At 38.9% G+C, this 24,984-nt stretch overlaps 1 protein-coding gene across 1 annotated transcript in view; it reads right to left on the reverse strand.

Annotated features, from left to right (window-relative positions):
* Positions 1–1,990: 1,990 nt before the first annotated feature.
* The window catches only part of POMP (proteasome maturation protein), a 40,865-nt gene continuing 17,871 nt past the window's right edge, over positions 1,991–24,984 (reverse strand). The window contains exon 6 of the mRNA XM_053708479.1: positions 1,991–2,274. Within this exon, the coding sequence (XP_053564454.1) occupies positions 2,207–2,274 (68 nt within the window). The 3' untranslated portion in view covers positions 1,991–2,206. The remainder of the gene's footprint in view (positions 2,275–24,984) is intronic.

Consider the following 24,984-nt stretch of genomic DNA (forward strand, 5'->3'; position numbering starts at 1 on the left):
TGAAGAGTACAACGAAATAGCATCTACTGTGAGCCAGCTATAGCTTTCTTTCCACTCAGTCATTGAAGATATTTACAATATGTATGGTGTCTCTAACATAGCTAGTGAGGGAAAGAACATATGGCTGTAGTATATCATCTACCCATTCAGACACGTGTTCTAACAAAGAGCCATTACCAGACCCAATAGGTCTTCCTTTAATGTTTTCTAGGCCTTTGTGTGTCTTGGGTAGATGATAAAACACAGCTGTTCTTGGAAATTCAACATATAGATAATCAAAAGTAGATGTATCTATGAATCCATTTCTTTTACCCTCATTGAGGATTTTAAACAATTGTTTTTGAAAGTCAATACGTGGGTTATAGCTGACCTTTTTGTATACATTAGGATCTTCTAGCTGTCTCTTAGCTTCTGCTATATACCAGGACGTATCGCAGACAACAATACTACTGCCCTTGTCCGCACGTTTAATAATGATGTTCTCATTTTTTTCAAGAGATACCAATGCATCTTTCTCTTTTCTTGTTAGATCATTGTGTTTTCTTTTGTTTTTATTCTTATATATATTTCCTGTCTTAAATTTGTTAAGTTCAGTTAGATCTTCTACCACCCTTTTCTGAAAAAGTTCAAGTTGTTTACCCCTGGATTGTAAGGGGTAAAAATTAGACTTACTCTTAAACCCTGTGTGTTTATCTTTAGGGTGCTCATTTTGTGGATAATTAAGATCTTCGGTTAAAAGCTGTTCAAGATCCCTGCGAGTGCAGAGGTCTTGAAAGCTAAGATCATTGATTTTCCAACTTTCAGCAGCCTGTACTTGTTGTCTACTATTATATGTGTCATGTTGATCTTTAATGAAATGTTTTTTCAAGGTTAGGGATCGAACAAATTTATTAATATCCAGGATGGTTTGAAAAAGAACAAAGTCTCTGGAAGGGCAAAAATTTAACCCATAACTTAACACCTTACATTCAGTCTCACTCAGACTATAAGAGGATAAGTTAATCACTGTATTTAGACATATTTCCGATTGCTTTTGTTCTCCCTTGTGGGATACCTCGCCTGTTTCTTTTCTATACTTTTCTGTTCTTTCAAAATTGTCTGCTGTCCTCCTCCCTTTGGGGCATCCGAAGCCTCCTGAAAAACCTCCATATGAACTCTTTCTTTAGGTCTAGTTCCTAATTCTATATTTAATGGATTGTGTGTTTCTAACTGGAGTGTTTTCATCTTCCTGTGTGACACTACTAGTGGCTGAGTCTATATTAGCCATTGGTTCAATAGATCTAACTTCCCAGTCAGAGGCTGAGCTTCCATCTGAGGCAGAAAGATCAGTCCCCGTTGCAGAGCTTTCCTCATTTGTGAATTCCTGTCTATCCGTAGCAAAGCTTACTTTTTTTCTATTACGTCTATTTTTCTTATGTGCTGGTTTGCTTAAGCACTATGTAACTCTGAATAGGAGATACCAAAGAAAGTGAGTAGCAGTAAGTGAAGGCAGAGCTGTCCATGCTCCCTGTTGCAGCGTCATTTTACAGGCCGCTTGCAAAACATTGCTATACTCTGCTTCCATTTAAAGCCAAATATACGTGCACACTGCGGCCATATAGTGCGCAATACACTTGCATGCTGCTAAATCTACTTCAGTTTGTCCTCATGAATAAGGGCCAAGTTTCAACAGACACCACGGAAATATGTACATTGTATTTAATATGAATCAGAAGTTTTTAAATTTTTACTCCTATATTCTCTTTAAGCTAACAGTTTGTTTTTAAATCATTCCTGTCTCCCCAATCTTATTCAAGACCCTATATTCAGTGTTTTCGTTCCCACAAAGATCTTTTATATTATTATTATTATATTTTCAGCTAAATTTAAAAGTATTTATTGAAAGGTTTGTCCTATATAAAATAGCAACACTACAACTTGAATTTTTTTTTGTTAATCAACAGTGTGATTACTGGACTTCTATTCAAATCAGAAACATACAGAAACTAAATTTTTCCGTTTTTGTAGAATCTTTTTAATGTGTTTGGCAGCAGATGATATGTTTGCATTTGTTTTTACAACACACAAAATAAGTAAAATGTCATACTGGGAAAAGGAAGTATGGATAACTTGATCATACAGTACAAAGAATAATTTCAAACCAAGTATCTTAGACCATTACAAAATAATTCCCTAATTTGTATTTATTATTTTCTTTTTACAGATATTACAATAAACCCAGTTTATATTCCATCATCATGTGAGGCTCTCCCATAAGTTCGCACTGTGAAGGATCTGCAAAACAAAATAAAGTGTCTTTAGTTCATGTGAAATAAAATCTAGACCTGTCAGATGGTACAGAACTCTGATGATGCTAACAAACTTTATTTTACGTTTCCATATTAGTCAGGCATTTTACTATAGGCGTGGGCATTTTTCTTAGTTTTAGGTTTGAAAACAGTTACAGGTTAACCACCTCTACTAGAAGCATTTTACCGAGTAAAAAGCTATCACTACTAGAAGCATTTTGCTAAGTAAAAGCTATTACTACTAGAAGCATTTTACTGAGTAAAAAGCTATTACTACTAGAAGCATTTTGCTAAGTAAAAGCTATTACTACTAGAAGCATTTTGCTAAGTAAAAGCTATTACTACTAGAAGCATTTTGCTAAGTAAAAGCTATTACTACTAGAAGCATTTTGCTAAGTAAAAGCTATCACTACTAGAAGCATTTTGCTAAGTAAAAGCTATCACTACTAGAAGCATTTTGCTAAGTAAAAGCTATTACTACTAGAAGCATTTTGCTAAGTAAAAGCTATTACTACTAGAAGCATTTTGCTAAGTAAAAGCTATTACTACTAGAAGCATTTTGCTAAGTAAAAGCTATCACTACTAGAAGCATTTTGCTAAGTAAAAGCTATCACTACTAGAAGCATTTTGCTAAGTAAAAGCTATCACTACTAGAAGCATTTTGCTAAGTAAAAGCTATCACTACTAGAAGCATTTTGCTAAGTAAAAGCTATCACTACTAGAAGCATTTTGCTAAGTAAAAGCTATCACTACTAGAAGCATTTTGCCAAGTAAAAGCTATCACTACTAGAAGCATTTTGCCAAGTAAAAGCTATCACTACTAGAAGCATTTTGCCAAGTAAAAGCTATCACTACTAGAAGCATTTTGCCAAGTAAAAGCTATCACTACTAGAAGCATTTTGCCAAGTAAAAGCTATCACTACTAGAAGCATTTTGCTAAGTAAAAGCTATCACTACTAGAAGCATTTTGCTAAGTAAAAGCTATCACTACTAGAAGCATTTTGCTAAGTAAAAGCTATCACTACTAGAAGCATTTTGCTAAGTAAAAGCTATCACTACTAGAAGCATTTTGCTAAGTAAAAGCTATCACTACTAGAAGCATTTTGCTAAGTAAAAGCTATCACTACTAGAAGCATTTTGCTAAGTAAAAGCTATCACTACTAGAAGCATTTTGCTAAGTAAAAGCTATTACTACTAGAAGCATTTTGCTAAGTAAAAGCTATTACTACTAGAAGCATTTTGCTAAGTAAAAGCTATTACTACTAGAAGCATTTTGCTAAGTAAAAGCTATTACTACTAGAAGCATTTTGCTAAGTAAAAGCTATCACTACTAGAAGCATTTTGCTAAGTAAAAGCTATCACTACTAGAAGCATTTTGCTAAGTAAAAGCTATCACTACTAGAAGCATTTTGCTAAGTAAAAGCTATCACTACTAGAAGCAGTTTACTGAGTAAAAGCTATCACTACTAGAAGCATTTTGCTAAGTAAAAGCTATCACTACTAGAAGCATTTTGCTAAGTAAAAGCTATCACTACTAGAAGCATTTTGCTAAGTAAAAGCTATTACTACTAGAAGCAGTTTACTGAGTAAAAGCTATCACTACTAGAAGCATTTTGCTAAGTAAAAGCTATTACTACTAGAAGCATTTTACTGAGTAAAAAGCTGTCACTACTAGAAGCATTTTTGCAAATACAAATGTACTACAAAAACGCTTCAGTTTTCTCGCTAGAACCTTTTTAATACGTGGACCACCCAGCTAACATTTTAGCCAATAATAAAAAGGACAGCAAAGTCAAACTTAAATGGATTGGATTGGATAGAATACGCAATTTTAAACAACTTTACAATTTACTTCAATTATCAATTTCCCCTAGTTCTCTTGGTATCCTTTGTTAAAGAGGAATACAAGGTGAGTTCAGGAGCATGCATGTGTCTTTAGCCACCTTGCAGCAGTGTTTGTAATTTATATATTACATTACTATAAACAATGTTGCAAACACCGATACCATAGACATGTGCACATTCCTAAGCTCCTACCAGCCTACTAAAAATTACGTTAAACAAAGGATATCAAGAGAACAAAACTAATTTGATAACAGAAGTAAATTGGAAGTTGTTTAAAACTGCATGCTCTGAATAATTAAAGTTTATTTTTTACTTTAATGTCCCTTTAAGATAAAATTAAAAATGTTCAATGTTTATTATAGTTATTAATTTAAGTTAAATGATTATACAATTAATTTGTGCTTTGGATAGCAGAAAATGTTATAATATTAGAAAGTATTAAACCCACCCGGATGGCAATATTTTCTGTGGAGAATACTGCTTCTATTTAAAATTTAAATGTACTCATATGCATTTTGATTTTCACCAACATGTACTTGAACAAATTGTCTACCCTAGAGATTTGTAGGCTTAGAAGTATACAGCAATAATAAAAGCAAAAATCTAACCTCACATTTAAATCGGATATATCTCAAATTTATATACCCCTTAGTTAAAATAAGAGCTTTTCATCTCTAAAGAAAAAGTAAATTTATGCTTACCTGATAAATTAATTTCTTCTACGATATGACGAGTCCACGGATTTCATCCTTACTTGTGGGATATTAACTAACCTCCTGCTAACAGGAAGTGGCAAAGAGCACCACAGCAGAGCTGTATATATATATATATATATATAGCCCCTCCCTTCGCTCCACCTCCAGCCATTTGACCGAAGTTAGGAAGAGAAAGGAAAGGCCAAAGGTGCAGAGGTGACTGAAGTTTATAAAATAAATATATATATATAAATAAATCTGTCTTAAAAATGACAGGGTGGGCCGTGGACTCGTCATATCGTAGAAGAAATTAATTTATCAGGTAAGCATAAATTTACTTTTCTTCTACAAAATAGGACGAGTCCACGGATTTCATCCTTACTTGCGGGATACAATACCAAAGCTACAGGACACGGATGAAAGGGAGGGACAAGACAGGAACCTAAACGGAAGGCACCACTGCTTGAAGAACCTGTCTCCCAAAACCAGCCTCAGAAGAAGCAAAAGTATCAAATTTGGAAAAAGTGTGAAGAGACTACCAAGTTGCAGCCTTGCAAATCTGTTCAACAGAAGCATTGTTTTTAAATGCCCATGAGGAAGCCACAGCCCTAGTGGAATGAGCCGTAATTCTTTCAGGAGGCTGCTGTCCAGCAGTCTCATACGCCAGACGGATGATACTCTTCGGCCAAAAAGAAAGGGAGGTAGCCGTAGCTTTCTGACCCCTACACTTTCCAGAAAAAACAATGAATAATGAAGATGATTGACGGAAATCCTTAGTCGCCTGCAAGTAAAACTTCAGGGCACGGACCACGTCCAGGTTATGTAACATACGCTCCTTCTTAGAAGAAGGGTTAGGACATAATGAAGGAACAACAATTTCCTGATTAATATTCTTATTAGAAACAACCTTAGGAAGGAAACCAGGTTTGGTACGTAAAACCACCTTATCAGAATGGAAGATAAGATAAGGCGAATCACATTGTAACGCTAAAAGCTCAGAAACTCTACGAGCAGAAGAAATAGCAACCAAAAAAACTTTCCAAGATAATAACTTAATATCTATGGAATGCATGGGTTCAAATGGAACCCCTTGAAGAACACTAAGGACTAAATTCAAACTCCAGGGTGGAGCAATTGGTCTAAACACAGGCTTAATTCTGGTTAGAGTCTGACAAAAAGACTGAACGTCTGGAACATCTGCCAAACGTTTATGTAGCAAAATTGATCAAGCAGAAATCTGTCCATTTAAGGAACTCGCTGATAACCCCTTCTCCAATCCTTCTTGGAGAAAAAAGACAGAATCCTGGGAATCCTAACCTTACTCCATGAGTAGCTCTTGGATTCACACTAAAAAAAGATATTTACGCCATATTTTATGATAGATCTTTCTAGTGACAGGCTTACGTGCCTGAATCAAAGTATCTATGACCGACTCAAAGAATCCCCGCTTGGATAAAATCAAGCGTTCAATCTCCAAGCAGTCAGTTGCAGAGAAATTAGATTTGGATGTTGGAAAGGACCTTGAATGAGAAGGTCCTGTCTCACTGGAAGTTTCCACGGAGGTAGAGAGGACATGTCCACTAGATCTGCATACCAAATCCTGCGTGGCCACGCAGGCGTGATTAGAATTACTGAAGCCCTCTCCTGTTTGATCCGAGCAATCACCCGGGGAAGGAGAGGAAACGGTGGAAACACATAAGCTAGGTTGAACGACCAAGGCACTGCCAAGGCATCAGTTCCCTCGACCTGGATCCGTATCTTGGGAGCTTACAATTCTGTCGAGACGCCATTAGATCCAACTCCGGTCTGCCCCATCTGAGAATCAGTGAGGCAAATACCTGCGGATGGAGTTCCCACTCCCCCGGATGAAAAGCCTGTCGGCTTAGAAAATCCGCTTCCCAGTTGTCCACTCCTGGGATGTAGATTGCTGACAGATAAGAGTGGGCCTCCACCCACCGAATTATCTTGGATACTTCTGTCATCGCTAGGTAACTCCTCGTTCCCCCCTGATGATTGATGTAAGCCACAGTCGTAATGTTATCCGACTGGAATCTGATGAATTTGGCCGAAGCCAGTTGAGGCCACGCATGAAGCACATTGAATATTACTCTCAGTTCCAGAATATTGATTGGAAGTAGAGACTCCACCCGAGTCCATACACCCTGAGCCTTCAGGGAATTCCAGACTACACCCCAGCCTAGTAGACTGGCGTCCGTCGTCACTATCACCCACGAGGGTCTGTGGAAACACGTCCATTGGGACAGATGATCCGGCAACAACCACCAAAGAAGAGTCTCTGGTCTCCTGGTCCAGATTTATCTGAGGAGATAAATTTGCATAATCCCCATTCCACTGTCCGAGCATGCACAGTTGCAGTGGTCTGAGATGAAATCGAGCGAACGTAATGATGTCCATTGCCGCCACCATCAATCCAATTGCCTCCATGCACTGAGCCACTGATGGCCGCGGATTGGACTGAAGAGCTCGGCATGTATTTAGAATCTTTGACTTTCTGACCTCCGTCAGAAAAATCTTCATGTCTATAGAATCTATTAGAGTTCCCAGGAAGGGAACTCTTGTCTGTGGAATTAGTGAACTTTTTTCTAGATTTACCTTCCATCCGTGAGATCTCAGAAATGCTAACACAGTGTCCATATGAGACTGTTAGCTGATAAGTCGACGCCTGAATCAGAATATCGTCCAGATAAGGCGCCACTGCTATTCCGCACAGTCTGAGAACCGCCAGAAGGGACCCTAGAACCTTTGTGAAGATTCTGGGTGCTGTGCCCAACCCGAAGGGAAGAGCCACAAACTGAAAATGCTTGTCCAGAATAGCAAACCTTAGGTACTGATGATGATCCTTGTGGATAGGAATATGCAGGTATGCATCCTTCAAGTCCACGGTAGTCATATATTGACCCTCATGAATCATTGGTAAAATTGAGCGAATGGTCTCCATGTTGAAGGATGGAACACTGAGAAATTTGTTTAGACTCTTGAGATCTAAAATGGGTCTGAACGTTCCCTCTTTTTTGGGAACCATGAAAAGATTTGAGTAAAATCCTTGTCCCTGCTCTAGTCTTGGGACAGGACAAATTACTCCCATAGTAGAGAGGTCTTTTACACAACGTAAGAACACCTCTCTTTATCTGGTCTACAGATATTCGTGAAAGAAGAAACCTCCCTCTTGGGAGAAAACTTTTGAATTCCAGTTGATACCCGTGGGTCACGATTTCTAGTGCTCAGGGGTCCTGAACATCTCTTTCCCAAGCCTGGGCAAAGAGAGAAAGTCTGCCCCATACTAGATCCGATCCCGGATCGGGGGCCGCCCCTTCATGCTGACTTGGTAGTAGCAACAGGCTTCTTGTTTTGTTTACCCTTGTTCCAGGCTTGGTTGGGTCTCCAGACGGACTTGGCCTGAGCAAAATTCCCTTCCTGCTTTGTGGAGGAAGAAGAGGGTACTCCTTTAAAATTCCGAAAGGAACGAAAATTATTCTGTTTACCCCTCAATTTAACTGCCTTATCCTGAGGTAGGAGATGACCCTTACCTCCAGTGATATCAGAAATTATTTCCTTCAAGTCTGGCCCGAATAGGGTTTTACCCTTGAAAGGAATAGCCAAAAGCTTTGATTTAGATGACACATCAGCAGACCAAGACTTTAACAATAGCGCTCTACGCGCCAAAATGGCAAATCCAGCATTCTTAGCCGCCAATTTAGCAATTTGAAAGGCGGCATTTGTGATAAAAGAATTAGCCAGCTTAAGAGCCTTAATTCTATCTAAGATATCTTCTAAAGGAGTCTCAGTCTTAAGAGAGACTCTTCTAGGGCCTCAAACCAAAAGGCCGCCACAGTTGTAACTGGTACAATGCATGCCGTAGGTTGCAAGAGGAAACCCTGATGAATAAACATTTTCTTTAGGAGACCCTCCAATTTCTTATTCATAGGGTCTTTAAAAGCACAGTTGTCCTCAATAGGAATAGTGGTACGCTTAGCCAGAGTAGATATAGCTCCTTCCACCTTAGGGACTGTTTGCCAGGAGTCCCGAACACTGTCAGAAATAGGATACATTTTTTTGAAATTAGGAGAGGGAGCGAACGGGATACCCGGTCTGTCCCATTCCCTCTTAATAATTTCCGCAATTCTCTTAGGAACCGGGAAAACTTCAGTATAAGCAGGTACCTCTAAGTATTTGTCCATCTTACACAACTTCTCTGGTGGTACAATAATAGGGTCACAGTCATCCAGAGTCGCTAAAACCTTCCTGAGTAAAAGACGGAGGTGTTCAAGCTTAAATTTAAAGGAAATGACGTCTGAGTCTGTCTGAGGTAACGCACTCCACGATTCGGAAATTCAGAAAAATTAGGAAATTCAGATCCCTGAGAGGGTACATCGGAAATAGCCAACAACGCATCAGAGTGATCAGCAATCACATTGTCCTCTGTTCTACTGCGTTTACCCTGTAACACTGGCAACTTAGATAACACCTCTGTAAGGGTAGTTGACATAACTGCAGCCATATCCTGCAAAGTAAATTAATTAGACGCGGTTGAAGAACCAGGCGTCGCTTGGGTGGGCGTTAGAGGTTGTGACGCTTGGGGAGAAACTGGCGGTACACCCCGATTCCCTTCAGCCTGAGAATCATCTTTACACACATTTTCTTTACATAAAATGTGTGCTTTGCATTGTAAGGCACTCTCAGTACACGAGGGACAAAAAGTCAGAGGGGGTTCCACAGTGGCATCTAAACACATAGAACAGGAGTTTCCTCCTCACTGTCCGACATGTTAAACAGATTAGCAGTACTGATAATAGTCGTACCTTGCTAAATATTGAGTCTTGATTATAAGTACTGTGCCTTTAAATTTTAAAAGCGCAACTATTATACTGAAACCTGCAAAAACGCTTTTTAGCTTTAAAGGGACAGTCTAGTCCAAATAAAACTTCCATGATTCAGATAGGGCATGTAATTTTAAACAATTTTCCAATTTACTTTTATCACCAATTTTTCTTTGTTCTCTTGGTATTCTTAGTTGAAAGCTTAACTTAGGAGGTTCATATGCTAATTTCTTAGACCTTGAAGGCCGCCTCTTAAGAATGCATTTTAACAGGTTTTTCACCACTAGAGGATGTTAGTTCACGTTTTTCATATAGATAACGCTGTGCTCGTGAAGTTACCTGGGAGCCATCACTGATTGGCTAAACTGCAAGTCTGTCAAAAGAACAAATAAAGGGGCAGTCTGCAAAGGATTAGATACAAGATAATCACAGAGGTAAAAAATATATAAATATAACTGTGTTGGTTATGCAAACCTAGGGAATGGGTAAACAAGGGATTATCTATCTTTTAAAACAACAACAATTCTGGTGTAGACTGTCCATTTAACAAACTAATTCAATGTGTCTAAAAATGTTACTTAATATTGCATCCACTTGCAAGATAAGCCCAAACACAATATTAACACTCAAATTGTATAAATAATTAAATTTATATTCTATTGGCCCCTGCACCACGCCACAGCTCAGATGTGGCGCCTACCTGCCCACGGAATGAACCAGATGTCCGGATATACAGAAAAAAGACATCGAGTACAGACAACTTAAGCCTCCAGCCTCTGCCAGCTATGCGATGTCAATGAAGAATGCGCGACGGAGCGCGCAAAAATAGGCACCGCCCACCGTGGGCGTACTGAATTTTGACTAGGACCCGTATGGGTCCAAACAAACATGCCTGACATGAAAAATAAAAAGTAAAAAACATGCATCCTAATGCAGATCAAACCCTTGCACCACATAACCTTGCACCATAAAACCGCTTTAGTCTCCCAGCGTCAAGCCCAAACATAAGCCACCAACTTCTGGCCATGAAATAAATTAAGTGATTTCAGGTACACAAATATTTTTCTTAGTGCATACTACTTACCCTTCCCCATATAGGGGACAATGACCGTCTGTTCTGGTATATCAAGTCTCCCCAGAAAATAAAAGACTGCACATACCTCAAAGCTGCTTGTAGCAAACACCGATCTCCACACTGAAGATTTTCTCACACATACCTTCAGCTACGTTGTGGGAACCATTATGGATCTTAGATAATGTTTGCTAAGATCATTATCAGGGCAGACAATAAATAAGTCTCCTCCTTGTGAAGCAATTTCCCCCTGAGAAAAATAGCACTCTCTGGCACTATTTAAAAATAAAAAAACTTCTTGATTGAAGAATCTAAACTAACACCTCACTTTACCTCTTCCTATTTACTAACACAGGCAAAGAGAATGACTGGGGGTGGAGGGGAAGGGAGGGGCTATATATACACACAGCTCTGCTGTGTTGCTCTTTGCCACTTCCTGTTAGCAGGAGATTAATATCCCACAAGTAAGGATGAAATCCGTGGACTCGTCATATCTTGTAGAAGAAAAGGGATAGAAATATCAGAATTGAAATGTGTTTGGGTGCATTTCAGTTTTAAACAAAATCATTTTTGCAATATACTTCCACTAACAAAAATGCTTCTGGTAATTACGTTTTCACCCTCATAAGCACATCAGAGAGCTGGCGGTAGTGTGTATTGCATCAGCAAAGACTATGAGAAGGTGTGGTGTGTTTACTGAACAATAATAACTTGTGGTTTAAGCATTTTGTGAATTGAAAAAAAAATTTAAATGCACGTTTAAAAAGCTCATAATAGCATAAATAATGGAATTTTTTAAGGGAATATAAATGTAGGAAGACTTAATATTCTATGATCAGGCTAACTGACCAGGTCCTCTATTTCCTGTATCTACTTGTTCTATTGCCTTAATATAAAAGTCCTTTTTGTTTTTGTGTACATTACAGAAATGCTGGATCAGTGGGGTTTTTAAGATTCCTTCTTCAATATTTTTCAGATGCTCTAGGCTTCTGATCTTTAATCCCCTTTTGGTTCGCCCTATATACCTCATAGGAGTGTTACACGTACATTCCAGCATGTATACAAGGTAGTCTGATCTACAGTTTAAGAATTTTTTCCACTCCATCTATAATTTGTACACATCGATTATACTTCTTTGTCTTGTGAATGTGCTCACAACAGATACAATTTTTTCTAGAACATTTAAAAAAAAAAAACTTTTAGCGCTAGTGTTATTCTTTCCTAGATTTTGCTCTAGTGTTTCTATTTTTACTTGTAATACTAGGCGCTAGTATTTTTGAAAACTACATCTGGTGCATTCCCTATCGCCTCTCTCAATAAAGGATCTTTTTGCAGGATTGCCCAGTGTTTTTTTTAAATGTTTTTAATTTTCCAGTGCCCTTCATTGAAAGTAGTCAAATTTAACTTGGCTCTTAGTCCTTGTTAAATTTCCCTTTCTCTCTTGTCCACTTTTATCTTATGTGTTATGTACAAGCGTGTGTCAATCTAAGGCCTTTGCTCTTTCATATGCCCTTTTTACCAAATTTATCCGGATAATTCTTCAGATTTAGTTTCAAAATCACCTACATCTGTACAGTGCCGCCTGACTCTTTGGAACTGTCCATATGGTATATTTTCTATCCACCGTGGATGGTGAGCACTCCTCGCATCCAGATATCGATTTGTGTCTGTCTCTTTTCTATATAGAGTGCGCTCTGGATTGCACCATCCACGGTGGACAGGGTAACATCTAGAAAATCAATGTGGGTCTTACTTATTTTGTCTGTGAATTTTAGGTTCATGTTGTTAGCATTCAGACCTTGCACGAACAAATCCCATTCTATATCCTCTCCTTCCCAGATTATGATATCATCTATAAACCTGCGCCAAAACTTTACCTGGATATGTTTATAGCCTATACCCTCATAGATCATCTCCTCTTCGAATTCACCCATATAGAGATTTGCGAAATTTGGCGCCCATAGCTGTACCTGTTTTTTGTAGATAAAATGTCTCCTCAAATTGAAAATAATTTTTCTCTTGAACAAATCTAATTGACTCTAGAATAAATAGTTTTTGGTTTTCTACCATTTCATCTGTTGTTTCTATAGAATGTTGTATGGCTCTTATACCCATATCATGAGGGATCCAAGTATATAGGGCTGTCACATCTAGAGTAGCCCACTTATAGGTGGGTTTCCATTCGAACCCTTCTATGATCTGTAGTAGGTGGGGTGTGTCTCTAAGATATGATTTTAAATTTAATACCATCAGTTTCAGAAATATATCTACATATTCTGATAAACGAGAGGTGAGTGAGTCTATGCCGGAAATTATAGGTCTACCCGGGGGTTTTTCTAGACTCTTATGTATCTTTAGAAAAAAAACCCGGGTAGACCTATAATTTCCGGCATAGACTCACTCACCTCTCGTTTATCAGAATATGTAGATATATTTCTGAAACCGATGGTATTAAATTTAAAATCATATCTTAGAGACACACCCCACCTACTACAGATCATAGAAGGGTTTGAATGGAAACCCACCTATAAGTGGGCTACTCTAGATGTGACAGCCCTATATACACTTCGATCCCTCATGATATGGGTATAAGAGCCATACAACATTCTATAGAAATAACAGATGAAATGGTAGAAAACCAAAAACTATTTATTCTAGATTCAATTAGATTTGTTCTAGAGAAAAATTATTTTCGATTTGAGGAGAAATTTTATCTACAAAAAACAGGTACGGCTATGGGTACAAAGTTTGCGCCAAATTGTGCGAATCTCTATACGGGGGAATTCGAAGAGGAGATGATCTATGAGGGTACAGGCTATAAACATAGCCAGGTAAAGTTTTAGCACAGGTTTATAGATGATATCATAATAATCTGGGAAGGAGAGGATATAGAATGGGATTTGTTCGTGCAAGGTCTGAATGCTAACAACATGAACCTAAAATTCAGACAAAATAAGTAAAAGCCAAATTGATTTTCTAAATGTTACCCTGTCCACCGCGGATGGTGCAATCCAGAGTGCACTCTATAGAAAAGAGACAGACACAAATGGATATCTGGATACGAGGAGTGCTCACCATCCACGGTGAAAATATACCATCATAACATCAGATGTAGGCAGTTCCAAAGAGTCAGGCAGAACTGCACAGATGTAGGCGATTTTGAAAAGGAATCTGAAGAATTAAAATTGAAGTTCAAGGAGAAGAATTATCCAGATAAATTGGTAAAAAGGGCATATGAAAGAGCAAGGGCCTTAGATAGACACACGCTTGTACAGAACACAAAAGATAAAAGTGGACAAGAGAGAAAGGGAAATGTAACAAGGACTAAGACCCAAGTTAAATTTGTGACTACTTTCAATGAAGGGCACTGGAAAATTAAAAAACCATTTTAAAAAAAAAACACTGGGCAATCCTGCAAAAAGATCCTTTATTGAGAGAGGCGATAGGGAATGCACCAGATGTAGTTTTCAAAAAGAATCAAAATTTAAAAACCCTGTTAGCGCCTAGTATTACAAGTAAAAATAGAAACACTAGAGCAAAATCTAGGAAAGAATAACACTAGCGCTAAAAGTTTTTTTTTAAATGTTCTATAAAAAATTGCGTCTGTTGTGAGCACATTCACAAGACAAAGAAGTATAATCGATGTGTACAAATTATAGATGGAGTGGAAAATGTTCCAATTAAAAAATTCCTAAACTGTAGATCAGACTACGTTGTATACATGCTGGAATGTATGTGTAACACTCCTATGAGGTATATAGGGTGAACCAAAAGGGGATCAAAGATCAGATGCCTAGAGCATCTGAAAAATATTGAAGAAGGAACCATTAAAACCCCACTGATCCAGCATTTCTGTAATGTACACAACAAAAACAAAAAGGACTTTTATATTAAGGCAATAGAACAAGTAGATACAGGAAATAGAGGAGGCAGTAGACTATTGGAACTGAGGAGAAGGGAAACATTTTGGATCTATACACTTAAAGGGACAGTCTAGTCAAAATTAAACTTTCATGATTCAGATAGGGCATGCAATTTTAAACAACTTTCCAATTTACTTCTATTATCTAATTTGCTCAATTCTTTAGATATCCTTTGTTGAAGAAATAGCAATGCACATGTGTGAGCCAATCACACAAGGCCTCTATGTGCAGCAACCAATCAGCAGCTACTGAGCATATCTAGATATGCTTTTCAGCAAGTGATATCAAGAGAATGTAGCAAATTAGATAATAGAAGTAAATTAGAAAGTTGTTTAAAATGACATGCTCTTTCTAAATCACAAAAGAAAAAAATTGGCTTTCATGTCCCTTTAATACACTAGAACCTAATGGCCTGAACAAAGATCTAGATCTAGCTGCATTCTTTTAGTCCCACAGTACCCCGCACCAGAATACTAGCAGCCTGTATAGACGGGTGTAAGTAAATTAGAATAGGTCTATACAGATGTCCACTATAAAGGATATAGCTCTTTACATTAGATATAGATTTCTCTGAAATTTGAATTGTGCCAGTATTAAAGCACCTATAAGTCTCTTGTGTGTCCACTCATGAATCCATAATGAGTGAATAGACAGGGTTATAGACTTCTATATAGAAGTATTTCTGGTTTATTAACCCTCTAGCTACTATCATAGTGGTATAACAAGTACAATCTATATGAATCCACTATAAACCAAAGATTACAGATAAAGGTAAATCATCTTTCCTATTATAGAAATAAAGATTAACGATATACCTGTGCACTTAAGGTAATGGTTTATATATACATACATTCAAAACAAAGGTCACCCATTCAGGGACCAATACCATCTATATACACATTTTATGAAAAGAAAATGTATGCTTACCTGATAAACTTGTTTCTTTTTAGACACGAGTCCACGGATTTCATCCTTACTTGTGGAATTACGCCTCCTGGTCAGCAGGAGGAGGCAAAGAGCACCACAGCAGAGATATATATAGATATATATCCTCCCTTCCCTCCCACTCCAGTCATTCGACCGAAGTTAGGAATAGAAAGGAAAAGCCAAGGTGCAGAGGTGTCTGAAGTTTACAAAAATTAATAACCTGTCTCATAGAACAGGGTGGGCCGTGGACTCATCGTGTCTAAAAAGAAACAAGTTTATCAGGTAGGCATACATTTTCTTTTCTTTTTAAAGACACGATGAGTCCACGGATTTCAACCTTACTTGTGGGATACAATACCAAAGCTAGAGTACACGGATGATAAGGGAGGGACAAGACAGGGAACCTAAACGGAAGGCACCACTGCTTGAAGAACCTTTCTCCCAAAAAACAGCCTCAGCCGAAGCAAAGGATCAAATTTGATAAATTTAGAAAGTGTGAAGAGAGGACCAAGTTGCAGCCTTGGCACTCTGTTCCACAGAAGCATCATTTTTGAATGCCCATGAGGAAGCAACAGCCCTGGTGGAATGAGCCGTAACTCGCTCAGGAGGCTGCTGTAGAGCAGTCTCATATGCAAAACGGATGATACTCTTCAGCCAAAAAGAAAGAGGTAGTCGTAGCTTTCTGACCCTTACGTTTTCCAGAAAAAATGAGAAATAGAGAAGACGATTGACGAAAGTCTTTAGTCGCCTGTAAGTAAAATTTTAAAGCACTGACTGCGTCCAAATTGTGCAGAAGACGTTCCTTCTGAGAAGGGGTATTAGAACACAAAGAAGGAACAACAATCTCCTGATTAATGTACTTGTCTGAAACAACCTTAGGAAGAAACCCAAGTTTAGTACTTAAAACCATTGTATCCGAATGAAAATAAGGTAAGGTGAATTATATTGTAATGTCGAAAGCTCAGACATTCGAGCAGAAGAAATGGCAACAAGAAATAAAACTTTCAAAGATAACAACTTAATATCTATGGAATGCATAGGCTCAAACGGAACCCCTTGAAGAACGAAATTCAAACTCCGTGAAAGAGCAATTGGTTGAAACACAGACCTGATGCTAATCAAAGTCTGATAAAAGAATTGAATATCTGGGACATCTGCCAGACGCTTGTGTAACAAAATAGATAAGGCAGAGATCTGACCCTCTATGGAACTCGCTGATAAACCCTTCTCCAATCCTTCTTGGAGAAAAGACAAAATCCTAGGAATCCTAACTCTACTCCATGAGTAGCCCTTGGATTCACACCAATAAAGATATTTACGCCATACCTTATGGTAAATCTACCTAGTTACAGGCTTACGCGCCTGAATTAAGGTATCTATGACCGAATCAGAGAAACCTCGCTTGGCTAGGATAAGCGGTTCAATCTCCAAGCAGTCAGCTTCAGAGAATCTAGATTTGAATGATGGAAGGGTCCCTGAATCAGAAGGTCCTTACAAAACGGAAGCCTCCAAGGGGGTAGAGACAACATCTCTACCAGGTCTGCATACCAGATCCTGTGAAGACAGGCCGGAGCTATGAGAATCACTGAAGCCCCTTTCCTGTTTGATCCGGACAATCACTCGAGGAAGGAGAACAAATGGGGAAAAAGAAAATGCTAGATTGAAGGACCAAGAGGCCTCCAGAGCAGCTATCAGAGCCGCCTGAGGATCTCGCCCCGTACCTCAGAAGGTAGACATTCTGTCTGGATGCCATGAGATCCAACTCCGGCTGACCCAAGTTGAGGATCAGACTGGAGAACACACCAGGATGAAGACCCACTCCCCGAATGAAAGGTCTGTCTGCTCAGAAAATCTGCCTCCCAGAAGACCACTCCTGGGAAAAGAATTGTCGATAGACAAAAAGAATGGGTCTCCACTCACTGAATTATTTTGGAGACCTCTGTCATAGTCAAGGAACACCTTGTTCCTCCCTGATGATCGATGTAGGCAACTGACGTTATGTTGTCCGACTGGAACCTGGTAAACTGAACCGAAGTCAGTCCAGGCGAACATTGTTACTCAGACATTCTAGATCTGAGAGCGATATACAAAGACTCTGTCTGAGACCATAGCCCCCGAGCCCTCAGGGAGTCCCAAACTGCTCCCCATTCCAGAAGGAAGGCATCTGTTGTCACAATCTCCCAGTATGGTCTGCGAAAACATGTTCCCTGGGAGAGATGAGCTAGAGACAACCACCAACGAAGAGACTCCTTTGTCTCCCTAGCCAATAGAAGTCGAGGGGACAAACTCCAAATAATCTTTGAGTAAGCCCAACTGCAGAGCTTTGAGATGAAAGCAAGCAAACGGGACGATGTCCATTGCCGCTAACATCAGATCTATTAACTCCATGCACTGAACCACTGAAGGGCAAGGAGAAGATTGCAGAACCAGGCAAGAATCAATAATCTTTATCTACCCAACATCTGTCAGAAAAAACTTCATAGACAGATGATCTATGATGGTCCCTATAAAGGTCACTCTTGTATGAGGAACTAAATAGCTCTTTTCTAGATTCTCCTTTCACCTGTGTGACCTTAAGAAAGTCACTTGAGTGATTTTGCTAGCTGAAAGGACGGTGCCTGAACTATAATGTTGTCCAGAGACAGTGCCACCACACTTCCTTTGGAACAAAGTACTGCAAGCAGAGACCCCTGAACCTTTGTGAAGATTCTGGGAGCCGTGGCAAGACCTAACGGAAGAGCCACAAACTGGAAATGTTTATCCAGAATAACAAACCTTAAGAACCTGTGATGGTCCCAGAGAAAGGGAACATGCAGGTACGTGTCCTTTAATCCTTAATTGATCCTCTTGAACCCAAGAAAGAACAAAAACGAATAGTTTCCTACTGGAAGGACGGTCCACTAAGAAATTTGTGTAGAATCTGAAATCTAAAAAGTGGTCTGAAGGTTCCCTCCTGTTTTGGGAACCCCAACCCGATTGGGATATAAAACCCAGAACCTGTACCTGCATGGGAACTGGAACAATTATTCCCAGGTCTGAGAGGTCTCCTACACATTTTAAGAACATCTCTCTCTGTGTCTGAACTACAGATAATCTTGAAAAACGAAACCTGCCTCAAGAGAGCTTTTGATCGAACCCAATCCTGAGCAAGGACGGAATGTCTGCCCCTTACAAGATCCGATCCCGGATCGGGAGCATGTCCATGTTGTCCTGATTCAACATCAGGCTATGATCCATTTTTTTTTATTTTAATCCTTAAATTTTTAAGACATTATTTCCCTCAAGCCAGGTCCCAACAGGGACTTCACCTTGTAAGGAATCACTAAAAGCTTAGACTTAGAGCATACCTCCGTAGAACAAGGCTCTAACCATAAAGCCCCGTGAGCTGGAACAGAGCAAACTAAGCTCCCAGACTGATAAGTTGAATAATTTGAAATAAAGGAATTAGTCAAATTGAAAGCCTGAATCCTGTCCTGGATTTTATCCAGGGAAGAAGTTTCTGATTTAGTAGCATTAGACAATGCATCAAGCCAATCCACCGTTGCACTAGTGACGGTAGACAAGTACACCCCTGGTTGCCAGTGTAAACCCTGGTGTACATCCCACATGCAATCTTTGTCAATAGGACCTATCCTCTAAAAGGTATATCAGTTCATTGATCCAAGCTGAGACTACTCCGTCCCCCCAGAAAATGTTTGTCCAGCCTCTTTAGCTGAGTTGGTGATGGGAAACAGTTTCGTAAACATAGGGAATGCCTCCATCCTTATAATCACTGGAAGCACTAGTATAGATTATACCGGAAATGTCATTACTGGACGTACTATGTTGGGAACGCCCAGGATAGATAAAATCCTAAAGTAACCTTCCATCTGAGTCTGAGAATTCTCTCACAGATAATCCCAACGTATTTTCCTCCTTCAGTAACATGGAGGAACAATGAGGAATAATAGCAACGACAAAAATAATTCCTCTGGTAATGTTTTCTACCTCGTGGGAAAAAAAAAAAAAAAAAAAAAACCCCAAAAAAACCCAACAACATAATATCAGAACTCTGAGTAGAGTGTAAAAGGAAGCGCAGTGCACTGTATGCGGGCCATTAATTTTTGTGGGACACTATAGGAGAAAATTGTGGCAAAACTTGACTATCCTCAGACTCCTAAACAGAAATTGCTTTAGAGGAAGTAGATTCAGAAAAATATCTTAAAAAAATTTCACATACAAAATGTTACAGTCTCTTTAAGACTTAAAAGTAAATTTATTGTTGTGTGTTTTTGTTCCATCCTAAGAATGAATAAACAAATAAACAACTGAAATTCTTCAATAAAATTTACACATAAAAAAGTTAGTCTTTTTAAATCATAAAAGGAACCTTATTTTTGTGTGCTTTTGTACCATCCAAGTCCCAAAGGATGGAATAACAAATAAACAGCTGAAAGTCTAAGAAATTCACACATAAAGAACGTTACTGTCGCTTTAAATCTTAAAAGTAACTAATTTTTGTGTGCTTTTCCATCCAAAGTCACAACGGATGAATTAAAAGAAATAGCTGAAATTCCTTTAATGAAATTAGCAGGCTCATAAAAACTGAACTGAGCCGGTCCATAAAAGCAATATTAACAGAGAATTAGCCCTCTCCTTAGCCACAGGGCATACCCCTCATGGTGTCCACTCGAATCAAGTGTCCCCCACAAAGCCACTCTCCTGAGCCCCAGTGCCTGCTATAATCATGCTGTCAGAAAATCCTCCTAAAGTTGTCTATAGGAGATATTTGTCCCAGTAAAGTGCTATACTTCCGCTGTCCTGAATCCTCTGTGTGCTTCAGACCCAGAATAAAAAAAAGTTAGCACTTACCTTTACATTCTGCCCGACAGCAGGGCAGCACAGCAGGTTTAGGAGGTCCTCTCCCTCCCATAGCCCTGTGGAAGATGAAAAAGCCTGAGTTAATGTTGCTTAGGCTATAAGGATAAGGGCAGCATCACTGTATGGGAGGCGCAGTGAGAATTATGTCCCACAAGTTCCCATTGCTTTAAAGCCACCAATAGCTCTCCTGTAGAGACTGATATGGACTACGGCTACACCCCAGAACAAAGTAGAAGTAGCACTCTCTGGCACTACTTTAAAAATAATAAAGTCTTGATTGAAGAATCTTTTCTAACACCTCACTTTACCTCTTCCTATCACCAACGTAGGCAAAGAGAATGACTGGAGTGGGGGGAGGGAGGAGCTATATATACACAGCTCTGCTGTGGTGCTCTTTGCCTCCTCCTGCTGACCAGGAGGCGTAATCCCACAAGGATGAAATCCGTGGACTCATCGTGTCTAAAAAGAAATGAGTATTCCTGTATATTAATTGAACTACACGCATGTATATAGTGTATCTCTTTAAAAGTTTTGATAATTTTAATGTCGAATACAAATAAGACCCATATAGAGCTTACATGTACTAGTAAAAAACGCTAGTAGAAGTGCACATACAGGATCTATATGTCCCATTTTCTATGACAATAACATTACCAGCAAAGTATGGGCACTTTCCAGTACTAAAAAGGAGGACACAGCCTTAGAGCTAATTAGCTCTCACACGTTACTTAAATCGGATAGGAGGGGGGCGGCCCCTACCTCTGATGAAGCAGCCAATAGCGCTGCGAAACGCGTCAGTCTCCGCCCCCGCAACACATCTTTGTGCCAATACCATAGAAGGCTACAAACAGACTCGAGATTGCACACATTACAGTGTGATAAGGGTTACTGTAGGCCTGCTGGGTTTATGGCATAGTTCTTTTACACTATATACAACAGCAAGGTTACGGTTCCAGTGTAAGGCATAACAGCACAGTGTCACACACATAAGAGGACCGTTAACGCTAGGGCCACTAACACAAGCCCCTATCTCTTTCAGAGAGACTGATCCTGGTTTCAAAAGGACAAAGAGGAACAAGATTAAAGCAGGAGGAAAAAAAAAAAAAAAAAAAAAAAAAAAAAGAGAATTAGGAGACCACCACATACAGACACCAACTTTAAACCAGTGCCTGATTTATACCTCATATTGGATGAGGTTAAACCACGTGAGTGTGCATTTGTATACCTTTCTTTCATGTAATTAGCAAGAGTCCATGAGCTAGTGACGTATGGGATATACATTCCTACCAGGAGGGGCAAAGTTTCCCAAACCTCAAAATGCCTATAAATACACCCCTCACCACACCCACAATTCAGTTTTACAAACTTTGCCTCCTATGGAGGTGGTGAAGTAAGTTTGTGCTAGATTCTACGTTGATATGCGCTCCGCAGCAAGTTGGAGCCCGGTTTTCCTCTCAGCGTGCAGTGAATGTCAGAGGGATGTGAGGAGAGTATTGCCTATTTGAATGCAGTGATCTCCTTCTACGGGGTCTATTTCATAGGTTCTCTGTTATCGGTCGTAGAGATTCATCTCTTACCTCCCTTTTCAGATCGACGATATACTCTTATTTATATACCATTACCTCTGCTGATTTTCGTTTCAGTACTGGTTTGGCTTTCAACAAACATGTAGATGAGTGTCCTGGGGTAAGTAAATCTTATTTTCTGTGACACTCTAAGCTATGGTTGGGCACTTTATTTATAAAGTTCTAAATATATGTATTCAAACATTTATTTGCCTTGACTCAGAATGTTCAACATTCCTTATTTTCAGACAGTCAGTTTCATATTTGGGATAATGCATTTGAATTAATCATTTTTTCTTACCTTAAAAATTTGACTTTTTTTCCCTGTGGGCTGTTAGGCTCGCGGGGGCTGAAAATGCTTCATTTTATTGCGTCATTCTTGGCGCGGACTTTATTGGCGCAAAAAATCTTTTCTGTTTCCGGCGTCATGTCGCCGGAAGTTGCGTCATTTTTTGACGTCCTTTTGCGCCAAAAATGTCGGCGTTCCGGATGTGGCGTCATTTTTGGCGCCAAAAAGCATTTAGGCGCCAAACAATGTGGGCGTATTATTTGTGGCCAAAAAATATGGGAGTCGCTTTTGCCTCCACATTATTTCAGTCTCATTTTTTCTTTGCTTCTGGTTACTAGAAGCTTGTTTATCGGCATTTTTTCCCATTCCTGAAACTGTCATTTAAGGAATTTGATCAATTTTGCTTTATATGTTGTTTTTTCTCTTACATATTGCAAGATGTCTCACGTTGCATCTGAGTCAGAAGATACTTCAGGAAAATCGCTGTCTAGTGCTGGAACTACCAAAGCTAAGTGTATCTGCTGTAAACTTTTGGTAGCTATTCCTCCGGCTGTTGTTTGTATTAATTGTCATGACAAACTTGTTAAAGCAGATAATATTTCCTTTAGTAATGTACCATTGCCTGTTGCAGTTCCCTCAACATCTAAGGTGCAGAATGTTCCTGATAACATAAGAGATTTTGTTTCTGAATCCATCAAGAAGGCTATGTCTGTTATTTCTCCTTCTAGTAAAAATAAAAAAAATCTTTTAAATCTTCTCTCTCTACAGATGAATTTTTAAATGAACATCATCATTCTGATTCTGATGACTCTTCTGGTTCAGAGGATTCTGTCTCAGAGATTGATGCTGATAAATCTTCATATTTATTTAAAATGGAATTTATTTGTTCTTTACTTAAAGAAGTACTAATTGCTTTAGAAATAGAGGATTCTGGTCCTCTTGATACTAATTCTAAACGTTTAGATAAGGTATTTAAATCTCCTGTGGTTATTCCAGAAGTTTTTCCTGTTCCTAATGCTATTTCTGAAGTAATTTCCAGAGAATGGGATAAATTGGGTAATTCATTTACTCCTTCTAAACGTTTTAAGCAATTATATCCTGTGCCGTCTGACAGATTAGAATTTTGGGACAAAATCCCTAAAGTCGATGGGGCTATTTCTACCCTTGCTAAACGTACTACTATTCCTACGTCAGATGGTACTTCGTTTAAAGATCCTTTAGATAGGAAAATTGAATCCTTTCTAAGAAAAGCTTATCTGTGTTCAGGTAATCTTCTTAGACCTGCTATATCTTTGGCTGATGTTGCTGCAGCTTCAACTTTTTGGTTGGAGACTTTAGCACAACAAGTAACAGATCATGATTCTCATAATATTATTATTCTTCTTCAGCATGCTAATAATTTTATCTGTGATGCCATTTTTGATATTATCAGAGTTGATGTCAGGTTTATGTCTCTAGCTATTTTAGCTAGAAGAGCTTAATGGCTTAAAACTCGGAATGCTGATATGGCTTCTAAATCAACTCTACTTTCCATTTCTTTCCAGGGTAACAAATTATTTGGTTCTCAGTTGGATTCCATTATCTCAACTGTTACTGGTGGGAAAGGAACTTTTTTACCACAGGATAAAAAATCTAAGGGTAAAAACAGGGCTAATAATCGTTTTCGTTTCAACAAAGAACAAAAGCCTGATCCTTCATCCTCAGGAGCAGTTTCAGTTTGGAAACCATCTCCAGTCTGGAATAAATCCAAGCCTTCTAGAAAGGCAAAGCCTGCTTCTAAGTCCACATGAAGGTGCGGCCCTCATTCCAGCTCAGCTGGTAGGGGGCAGGTTACGCTTTTTCAAAGAAATTTGGATCAATTCTGTTCACAATCTTTGGATTCAGAACATTGTTTCAGAAGGGTACAGAATTGGTTTCAAGATGAGACCTCCTGCAAAGAGATTTTTTCTTTCCCGTGTCCCAGTAAATCCAGTGAAAGCTCAAGCATTTCTGAATTGTGTTTCAGATCTAGAGTTGGCTGGAGTAATTATGCCAGTTCCAGTTCTGGAACAGGGGATGGGGTTTTATTCAAATCTCTTCATTGTACCAAAGGAGGAGAATTCCTTCAGACCAGTTCTGGATCTAAAAATATTGAATCGTTATGTAAGGATACCAACGTTCAAAATGGTAACTGTAAGGACTATCTTGCCTTTTGTTCAGCAAGGGCATTTTATGTCCACAATAGATTTACAGGATACATATCTGCATATTCCGATTCATCCAGATCATTATCAGTTCCTGAGATTCTCTTTTCTGGACAAGCATTACCAGTTTGTGGCTCTGCCGTTTGGCCTAGCTACAGTTCCAAGAATTTTTACAAAGGTTCTCGGTGCCCTTCTGTCTGTAATCAGAGAACAGGGTATTGTGGTATTTCCTTATTTGGACGATATCTTGGTACTTGCTCAGTCTTTACATTTAGCAGAATCTCATACGAATCGACTTGTGTTGTTTCTTCAAGATCATGGTTGGAGGATCAATTCACCAAAAAGTTCATTGATTCCTCAGACAAGGGTAACCTTTCTGGGTTTCCAGATAGATTCAGTGTCCATGACTCTGTCTTTAACAGACAAGAGACGTCTAAAATTGATTTCAGCTTGTCGAAACCTTCAGTCACAATCATTCCCTTCGGTAGCCTTATGCATG

Source organism: Bombina bombina, chromosome 3 (assembly GCF_027579735.1).
Source record: "Bombina bombina isolate aBomBom1 chromosome 3, aBomBom1.pri, whole genome shotgun sequence".
Taxonomy (NCBI): Eukaryota; Metazoa; Chordata; class Amphibia; order Anura; family Bombinatoridae; genus Bombina; species Bombina bombina.